General features: G+C 46.1%; 1 protein-coding gene across 1 annotated transcript; it reads right to left on the reverse strand.

Moving 5' to 3' along the window:
- Window positions 1-210: 210 nt before the first annotated feature.
- LOC308610203 (uncharacterized protein) lies at window positions 211-6,679 on the reverse strand (the record flags this gene model as incomplete). The annotated part of the gene is made up of 4 exons (XM_081259435.1): window positions 211-327; window positions 1,999-2,151; window positions 2,504-2,611; window positions 6,587-6,679. The coding sequence occupies 4 exons, from the start codon at window positions 6,677-6,679 to the stop codon at window positions 211-213; spliced, it is 471 nt and encodes a 156-aa protein (XP_081115561.1).
- Window positions 6,680-10,802: the final 4,123 nt, after the last annotated feature.

The following is a 10,802-nucleotide window of genomic DNA, read 5'->3' on the forward strand; positions in this document are numbered from 1 at the left end:
ATGCCTGTGTATGTTTACATTCATAATATCTGTGAAAAGAACCCCTCTCCTCACACACTCCAAAATACAGTACTGTGCAAAATACCAGTCTAGGAAGCAACACACTAGGGTAGCAACCTTTAATGTCCTAAAAAAGCATCTTAGTAGTTTGACGCAGAAGAGTTACACCGACTCACAGAGGATCATGCGAGGCCCAGCGGGGCGACGTTTCTAGTTCCTTACACCAGGTTTAGAAAACAGAAGGCTCTGGCTGGATTTGCTGGACATTTCTCTCTTCAGCATCTCCCTTCCTTGGTCCATCTTTGGGGTGCCTTTTCTGGCTCCAACCTACAACAAGCAAGAGCAACAAATGCCCAAACTCTATAATTGTAGGGAGATCCCCAAATATTTCTCAAATGGCATTTTTTTTTACTGAAAATAAAATCTTTGTTGTAAAAAGTATTTATATACACACATAGACGTGAGCAAAACGAAGGTAAAATGATCCACCATTATCACACTACCCACAGGTAACCTTATTCACATTTTGGTGTACACTCTTCCAGATACACAGATAACGTTTTCTTCTGACATTTGCATCTTTTTTTGAACCAGGAGTTTCTGATGATAGGCAATTTCATTGGGATGGACTTTCTCTCGAAAAGCTGTTACTGAACTGAATGCCTTATGTCTCTGATGTCTTAGGAGGGTAAAATGCAGCATACTCTAGGGGGTCTGTCTAACCCTTTTCTGAGCACTACTCCTGGATCCAGGCAGCCATGTGTGTGACTCTGTCCCTGGTCATAGCTAATCGGGCACTTGGCACGGGCTGGGCTTTTAAGATCGTCACTCCCAGGATTTGGGCTTACGGGCTCTAAGATGCTACTTGCTTCCTGGGCTGGTCCTTTGAACTGGGGGACCATGAGGTCATTCCTTCCTGTCATATGACTGGAGAGAGCAGAGATCAGGGGAGCCACACAGAGACACAGAGAGGAGATACGGCCTGTGTGTGCGTGTGCGCATGCTTGTGCGTGTGAAAAAGAGATGATGCCTGAGATCTGATGGCTTACCAGTTCTATTTCGAGGCCAGGCTCTCTTTCAGCTCCCAGTTTTTATGAGGCACTCACCCCTATATCCTTAAAAAAGCCCCCTCCCCCTCCCTTTTTTTTTTTTGCGGTACGCGGGCCTCTCAGTGTTGTGGCCTCTCCCGGTGCAGAGCACAGGCTCCGGACGCGCAGGCTCAGCGGCCATGGCTCACAGGCCCAGCCGCTCCGTGGCATGTGGGATCTTCCCAGACCAGGGCACGAACCCGTGTCCCCTGCATCGGTAGGCAGACTGTCAACCACTGTGCCACCAGGGAAGCCCCAGGTGATTCTTATGGGCCAACTTGGGGAAAACCTTCTTCTAAGACTTTGTGGCTGAAAATGTAGTCTGCAGAGCTGTGCTATCGGTACCAGCTGGGAGCTGTTCAGAAATGCAGAATCCCAGGCTCCCCCCACCCGAGACCTGCTGAGTCAGAATCTGCATTTCAACAACATCCCCATATGATCCGTGGACACCTTTGAGTTGAGAGGCGCCACTGTAAACTATCCTCTAATTGGCTGGTTTCTGGAAAAGTAAGTAGCCGTTTTGGCCATGTGTTTCCCCTGATATGCATGAAGAGAAAGCAAAAGACTGAAATACTATTGGTTGGTCTTGCACTCACTTACACACAAACCAGGACCCGCAGTAACGACTGGGATTTGTATCAATAAAATCAGCTGCGGTATATAAACAAAGTACCATTTCTAGACATTTCAATAACCTTGCCTCTTCAAGTTGATCTTCAAGTTGATCTCTGAGTTTTAGGATTCAAGCTTCATGTTAATTCCTCCTACATCATTCACCCTCTTTAATTAATTTAGCTCCCAACAAGGAGTTGCTGAGATTCCTCCATCTAAGTACGCGCCCTCTGTTTCTCATAGGAAAGCCCATTTCATCAGTTTCCAGTAGTAAAGAGAAGGACGGGGAACACCTTACCGATTTCTCTGCCATTAGCCGCTTGACTCTGGCTTTCAGCTTCTCCTCTTGCTGTAGCCTTTCCTCGGTCAGCTTCTCCTTCTCTGCCAGATGCTGCCGTAACTCTTCTTGCAGCAAATACTGCTGAGTTTCCCAAGAACTGTTGATCTTCATCTGAAATGAGGGGAAGGGGAACTGCAGCTGATGGGGGACAGGACTAACGCAGGAGTCATTTCCACTACCTTTGGGGGCGGGACAAAGGTTCACGAAACTTTCTTCAAAACACAGAAAAACGATGCTTAGCTTAGTAACTAATAGCGAAGTAGTAGAGCATCGTGGTTAAGAGCTCAGACTCCAGATCTAGGTAGACTCTCAGCTCTAGTTCTTTCTAGACACTTCTTCATATAGAAAAGAAGCGGGTGAACTAAGGCAGGCCGTCTTCCTCCTCTTTCATCCCTGCCGGCCGCTTGGGTGCGGGATTCTGTGGAGAGCACGGGCCCGTGAAGGGGCTCTGCAGCACGCCTACCTGACCTACTGCCCTTTCCAAATTGGCTTTAATGAGGTTTTCTCTGTTCCTCATTTCTTGCAGCTGAAGCAATTTCCTTCTGGAATCCTCCCGAAGCTTCTCTTCCACCTGAAAGGATGATGAAACCGAGGGCTTGCTGCTAATGTGACCATCATGCCCTCTGGGGAAACTCTTCTGGGGGGGCTAATGGCAGTGGGGGAGTCCCTGAGGGGTAGGGACAGCTGCAGCCCAGCAGCAGGGGTCACAGGCATGCACAGGGTGGAGGCAAACTCACAGGGAGTTGCCCCCTACGGGAAAGGGCCGAGCTCTGCACCCGGGGCTCAACTATGTTCTACCGCACACTCCCATCCCAGCTCGGTCCCTAACAAGCCGTAAGACACTCGGAAAGTTATTTCACTGCTCCGTGACTCAGTGTCCTCATCTGTCAAATGGGGATGATGATACTAGTGTCACTGCATAGAGTTATTGTGGGCATTCAATGTTTGGAATAGTGCTTAAGGGCTCTGTGAGTGTGTTAAGTACTGTTGTAACCTATGAAAGGTGGACGGCAATGTCCGCCGTACAGTCTCGTTCTAATAACTCGTGATGGGTACTTGGAAATGTTATGATTGGGTTTATTATCATAACTGTTTGTCGTTACCACTTTGAGCACACTCACTGGTGGTAACCTCTCTGGAGGCTTGCTAAAGCAATGTCTATTAAGAATTGCAGCCTACCAAGGAAGGCATTTAAAGTGGAGAAGCTTGCCTAGTTTTCCCCCCTTGCTTGGGTAACAGTCAACGCATGGTAAGCTTGGGAGTGCTCCACGCTACCCTTGGCTGGCCAGTGTAGGCCTCGCAGCTGCTCAATTCTTGGATGCACCTGCTGAGCCCTGGGCTCTGGCACTAGCAGGAAATGAGGCAAACTCTCATAAATAAATGGAAAGTGTTTGTGCTGAAACAAATTCACAGGCTGTTTTTTTAGGGATCTGAAGAGGGGGATCACAGGGATGTAATAAAAGACCCAGAAAAGCCCTTAAGAGCTTTCTTCTGAGTAGTGTGGTCCAGTGGAAGAGCCTCTACCCAGCTCCGTTACCTTGGAAAAGTCATCTAAGCTCTCTGGGCCTTAGTTTTCTCCCAGGTCTAAACATGCTCTGACTTCTGTATCAGCAGCCTTTTTCATATGCTGCAAAAGCCAAGTCCAGCCTTGGGCTCTGCCCTTATCTGTGCTCTGCATGAACAGCCCCCGTTCCCGTCCCCAAGTCTCAGAGTCACCTTCAGCGGCCGCCCTGCTCCCTCTCTCACACTCAGTGGTCTCACGCCTGTCCTCCAGTCCCTCTCACATGCTAGCTGGACTGTGACAACTGGCCTCCTCGCCTCTAGTTTAGTTTCTTCCAGTGCAATCTTAACGGGACTGTGAGAGTTACCTTGCTGTAAGGCAGCTCTGTCCAACAGAACTTTCTGCAACGGTACAGGTACTCTGAGCGAGGCTGTGTTGTCTAATACGGCAGCCACCAGCCACATCTGGGGATCAAGCACTCGAAATGGGGCTGGTGTGACGGAGGAACTGAATTAAAAATTTTAGTTAATTTTTATTAATTTCAGTGAAAACAGTAGCATGTGGCTGTTTGCTATGCCAGGGTCACTGAAGTCAGACGAACCTGGAGTCAGACAAAACCGACTGTGCCATTGGGCTAGTTACTTTACTAGTAACTAGTAGCCTTGACTTTCTCATCTGTAAAATGGAGAGGATGATTTCTAGATCACAGCGCTGTTGTGAAGATGAAGAGATGAAATGTTCAGGGGAACGCCTAGTACCTGAGAAATTGTAACTATCATTTTCACCCTTATTACTGTCCACGAATGTCTTTCCATCAGTCACTTGTTTAGAAGCCTTAGTAGCTCCCCACTGCCTGTGTGGTACAGAGCCCAAGCGCCTGAACTAAGGCAAAACACCAAGCCAGGGATTCAAGAAGCCCCTACGAACTCTGAACGAGGTAAATAAAACTGAATCCACACCTAGATAAACCATAATAAAACGGCTGGAAATCAGGGGAAAAGACAATCTTAAAAGCAACCAGAGAAAAAGACAGGTTATGCAAAGGTACAACAGTTAGGCTTACAAATGACTTCTAAATAGAAATAATCGGAGCCACAAGACAATAGTGACATATCTAATGCTGTATCTAATGTGCTGAAAGAAAAGAATTGCCATTGTAGAATTCAATACACAGTCAAATGTGTTTTAAGAATGAAGGTGGGCTTCCCTGGTGGCGCAGTGGTTGAGAGTCCGCCTGCCGATGCAGGGGAAACGGGTTCGTGACCCAGTCTGGGAAGATCCCACATGCCGTGGAGCGGCTGGGCCCGTGAGCCATGGCCGCTGGGCCTGTGCATCCGGAGCCTGTGCTCCGCAACGGGAGAGGCCACAACAGTGAGAGGCCCACATACTGCAAAAAAAAAAAAAAAAAAAAAAAAAGAATGAAGGTTAAATATACATCTCCAGACAGACACACAGGCACATTTGAGAATTTGTCATCAGTAGAGTCACAATGAGGGAAAACATTAAAGGCTATTCTTCAGGCACAAGAAAAATGAACCCAGGTGGGTGATCAGAGATGCAGAAAAGACAAGCAACAGTAAGGGTAATGTGTGGATATGATACTGACTATAGAAAAACACTAGTAATGTCTTGTGGGGTTTTAACTATCAAGAGGAGTTTAGAAAATGACAGCAATGGCTTATAAATCTGGAGGGGGTAAGTGAAGTTAAGGTGTTTGAAACTCATTGCACTGTCAAGGAGAAGGGCATAATTATCAACTACTCTTGCCTCTTGGGAAGTTAAGAATGCAGGGCTTCCCTGGTGGCGCAGTGGTTGAGAGTCCGCCTGCCGATGCAGGGGACATGGGTTCGTGTTCCGGTCCGGGAGGATCCCACATGCCGCGGAACGGCTAGGCCCGTGGGCCATGGCCACTGAGCCTGTGCGTCCGGAGCCTGTGCTCCACAACGGGAGAGGCCACAACAGTGAGAGGCCCACGTACCGCAAAAAAAAAAAAAAAAAAAAAAAAAGAATGCATATTGTAGTCTTCAGGATGACTACTAAGAGAATAGTAGAAGAGTGAAAAACTTAATTAATGTGTGATTTTGGTGAGTCAAGGATGAATGCTATTGTCTTACTATTACTAAAAGAATAGTAAAAGAGTGAAATATTTCCAAGCTAATAGAGGGCGAAAGTGGAATAAGAGAAAACCATCCACTCAGAAGGAGGCAAGAAAGGAGAGAAAAAGGAACATAGCACAGATGGTACAACTGGTATTGAGCAAGAAGGTAGATTTAAACCCCAGTACACGAGTAATTACATAATATAAATGGACTAAAAGTCAAAGATTGTCAAACTGGATTTTGTAAAAATGATACGCTATTTAATGGCATATGTCTAAACCTTAAGACAAAAATTGACAGAGAACATATGAAAAAGATATGGTATGAAAACTCTAACCAACAGAAAGCCAGTGATGAAGCTAAATGACAAAGGAGACGTTAAGGGAGAAACACTACTAGAGATGAAAAGGGACATTTCATGATGATCTAAAGTTTTGCTCTACAGGAAGTATTAGGATTCTAAATTTATATGCACCTAGTAACACAGCCTCAAAATATATAAAGCAAAAATCGTTCATATTAAAAGAAGAAACACACAAATGACAAACATGTTGAGATTTTTAAAAACATTCTCAATGATGGAACAAAAAGACAAAAAAAATCAATATGAGAATTTAAGTTGGAACAACATCATTGGCAAACTTGATTTAATGGATCAATTCTTTCTTAGATAATTTCACAATTAAGATCTGAAGGCAGTCTAGGGTACTGGTTACACACAGGAGCTTTGGAGTCAGGCAGACCTGGATTCAAGTTCTGCCACAACTACTTTATGCAAGTGAACTTGGATAACTTCCTTCACCTCTGTGAGCCTCAGTTTTCCCGACTGTAAAGTGGGGTGAATACCAGTATAGACCGCATGGGGTCATTGTGAGGATGAACAGAGATGATGCAGGTGGAGTGCTTGCCCCAGAGTGGTTCCCAGGCCGACCTGTCCCTGCCATACCTTGCTCTTTTCCCACAGCGTCATAGAGATCAGGCTCTGCTCGGTACTGCTCCTTTTCAGCTCCACCCTGAGCTTCCTCATTTCTCTTTCCATGTCATGGATTTGCTGAAAGAGTTCCAACAACAGGGAAGTCAACTTCAGAACTCATTTCATCCGGTTCATTAAGGCAGAAACCGAGTCTGGGATTCGCTTAACTCCTTCCCTTGGGGGACAATTCCACATCTTTGAGGCAAAGTAGACTTTCTTTCAACGGATGCAATGAAAGGGCTGGGTGAGGGAAAATTTGAGTTTCTTTTGAAGATCAGCATGGATCCTGGATTAAACAGTACAAGATACCTATCCACTCATTAGAGTCTCTTTCCTTGGGGTATATTTTTGAGTTCAATCTAAATAAGGGCTGTTTGGAAGACACAATAGGCACAGTTTGGAAGAAAAGAACAATGATATTTTTCTTTTTTCTCATTTGAGGCAGAGAAGTGTGCTCCTGACAGAGAGAAGAACACACGTCTCCTCCCCCCGTCCCAGGCACCGTCCTTCCCAACGGATGGAAAACGTATGCCTGGTGATGTGCACGAGTGTTCGGGCTGGTACAGGGGGTGAACATTTACATTGAGTGGTCATCTTTTCATTGTATTCATTTTTATGTTCACCTTCCATACAAGGCCAGTGATACATTTGCTTTTTACTTTGTTTTTATGAATTGTTGTAAAATTGAATGTATTTAAGCAAAAATACTTCAAGAAGAGTTGTGTTAATAACAGTGTTCAGGGCTGTGATAAAACTTGTGACAGTGGATCATGAAAGTCTGGGCATCACAAGTCCAGGGGTAGGGACCACGGTGAATTTCTAGCAGCATACGGTGGCCACTTCCCGTCCCTTTCCCCAGGGGAAACCTGATGTGGGGCCTTGAGCCAACTGCCCAGAAAATCTGGGGAGAGTGTGTTTTCCATGGTCTTTTCACCCATCTCTTTGAGGCCAGCAAACCAATTAGGAGACTACATTAACAGACAAACACCCAGAAAGCCCCAGAGCTTGTGCTAGCTAATGGGCCAAGGAACCCCTCCAAAACCCTCAAGGCCACAATCTAGGCTTTCAGTGGACACCTAGGGGGCAGGAGGTTCAACGCACGGTTTTGCAGAGTTTTAACTCTTTCTCTTGGGCTTCCCACTTCTCCTTCTGGGCATCTTCCTTCTGTAACTCTTCTTTCAGCACTGAGCACTGTGGAGAAAAAGGACAAGGCCACGGGGGCTTGGCAGGGGTTCCCAGTACCTGTGTTCACGCCCAGGAGTGTTTCCTGCTGTATAACCCAATCACACCTCTGAATTCTGAGAGGCGAGACCATTTGTGTGATGGGAGCACGGGATCCTGCAGTCATTCCCAGTTCACCCCTCTCATGAGTTCTGAGGAATAGAGCATCTAAATTCCTCTTCAAGAGCCAGCAAACTTCACTGCAGGCGAAATCCAGCTTTGTAGAGTCTGGGTACTTAGGGTGAAGGAATTGGGATGTTTTCACGCTGTGACCGGTGAGGGTGGAGGGGGCCGAGCCAGTGAGCTGGGGTCCATCTTAGGGCTTTTGTGCAGGTTGCATCTCAAAGACACAACTGCCCTGACTGGTGTGGAGGGGAAAACGGAGCTGTCTTGCCCGAGGGCGGCTTGGCAACAGGCATTAAGGGCATAAGGATGGATGTGCCTTCTTTTGACCCAGCAATTCCCACTTTAGGAATGTACCTTAAGGACAATGACTGGAGAAATAAGTAAATTTGTAGTTTCAAGGATGCTCTTCACAGAATTGTCAGTAACAGTGGAAGAAAAAAAAAAAAAAAGAGGAAACAACCCAAGTGTTGTTTAGAACAGCAGACCACTTTATAACACTGGGTACATCCAGGAGAAAGTATGTAGCTTTTAAGACGAATGATAAGAGCGTTGATTTATTAGAATGGGAAAATAATAAGTATTTAAAAATTTAAAAAATGTGCATAGTATAAATTCACTATAAAATGATTGATTGATTGATTTCTAGGCAATATATAGAAACAAGACTGGAAAAACAGACATGAAAATATTAACACTGATTTCTCAAGGTAGCATTTCCTCTCCTCTCTTTTTATTTTTTCTTCTCAATGTCATCTACTTATTTTTCTAAAATTAACACACATGATGTATGTCATTAAAAAAAAAGGCATCTCAAATGTTCACAAGAGCAGTACCCTTGGTGGTGACGAGCCCTTGTGCTACTGGCCAGCACAGTCTAGAGGAGAAGGGACCTCACTCCAAGGTCAATGAGGAAGGGGAAACGGGGACATAAATCATCCAAATGCACTTCAGGAGGTAGAAGAGCCAAGCAGGTGCTGTCTTTGCAGATTCCTTCTACTTAGCACCAGCTCTGCATCCCCTTCCCGTCCCCAACACACACACACACACACACACACACACACACACACACACACACACACATACATAAAACAGCTATAGCACATGCCTGGGAAGACAGTCTGCTTGGGAGAAACGAATGCAGAGGGCTTGGCCAGGCAGCCAACCTCGGGCAGAGGCAGAAGAGCACAACGAAAACCAGCCCCCCACTTCTCAGAAAACGATTTTGTCATCCCCATTTCACAGATGGGGAAATGGAGGCCAAATAAGTTACAATAAAAGAAAGCTCTGGGATTGGACCCTGGTCTGTTTGATCCCAAAGCTCATGCAGTGCCTTTCACCAGTTCCAAACTGGGTATGGTACTACGTACCAGGTATTACCTACTGTGCCTTTTCCTTGGAACCTCAAGATCTGTTCTCATCCCACCCCCATGCAGACCTAGCTATCGGGTAGCCTCTGGGAATCTCTGAGTTGCCACCTGAGATGAAAGCTTTGAGGTTTTACCTTGACTCACAGAAACAGGCACATCATGCAAATACTGAGAAATCTTATCCTATAGAGTCAGGATTCTAAAGTTAGCATTGAAGGCAAGATTTGCAAATAGTCAAAGTTACATGTAAAAAGCTCTTTGCTTGCCTACCACGTTCATCTTCCATAGAGACATTCTACACACTAAAGTCTAAGGAAGAAATGAGAGTCTGCGTGTTTGCATCTGGACCTTCAAACGTTCTGCTTTGAAGACAATTATGAGAACCAGTGGTGCTGGGACCACGATGCAGCCGTGTGGTCATCCTTGCTCACAGAGAGATCGTATTCTGCCATCCTTGCTCACAGAGAGATCGTATTCTGCTTAATATTAAACTTTGCAATGGCAGTATATGCTCATAGGTGTGTTTGTTGCTGGGATTAAACAAACTCATTTATAATAGGGGTTAGAAAATGTTTGCTGGATTTGAAAATATATTATGCTTATTCTGAGCCACATACATGCTGTTCTTTGAAAGGCTTCAGAGAAGTTGGCCACCTGCCCAGCAGCTACCCTCCCTGGGTCCTTGGGCACTGGCCTCATCTCACCACCGTGTGTCATGTGACTCCACTGTGTCTGCTTTTCACAGCTACAATTTGCTGATGACCCGACACTCACTCTGGAGCTGAGGGCTTCGAGCTGGTGATCCTTTTCTTTGTTCTCACTTTTCAGTTGATTCACCTCCTGTTGTAGTTGTTGAACTTGACCATCCTTTACTAACACGTCTCTTTGCAAAGATGACACCATCTCTGTAAAAGAACCAAACCAAACCAAAACAAAAGACTCATGGAGGTCAAAGAGGCAGGAAGGATTGTTGGCAACACCATGGCTGTCAGCCAATGTTCGGACAAGACCTTCCAAGCCTGGGCCACCACCGGTGCCCGCCTAGAACTGGGGAGGCTTTTTCCAAGGGTCCCAGAGCAGGAATGGGAATGAGAGCAAAGTCCACGGAACAGGGTTTGAGGCTTCAGTGAGAATGAGGGGCAGTCAGCACCAGCGAGAGGAGAAACCTTTGGGGGCCCCTTGTGAGCACAGGCCAGGCAAAGCTGGGAGGAGAGGCCACACCATGGGCCTGGGGAACAAAGGCCCAGCACAGGGAAGGTCCAGGAATTCTTCTCCAGAGGCCAGGAGACGGGTGTGTGGCAGAGGGCACTGCTGGACGCTATTGATGGGGTGGTTGGTTTCACAGTCCTCTGAGTTTGGACCCCTCTCTACCACTTATTAGCTTCATGGTCTTGGACAAGCTATTTCACCTCCCACTGTCTGTCCCACACAGATTTATTGTAAGGGTCAAATGAGACGGTATGTCCCAAGAACAC

The sequence above is a fragment of the Mesoplodon bidens genome (assembly GCF_964165515.1).
Source record: "Mesoplodon bidens genome assembly, contig: HAP1_SCAFFOLD_116, whole genome shotgun sequence".
NCBI classification, from domain to species: Eukaryota; Metazoa; Chordata; class Mammalia; order Artiodactyla; family Ziphiidae; genus Mesoplodon; species Mesoplodon bidens.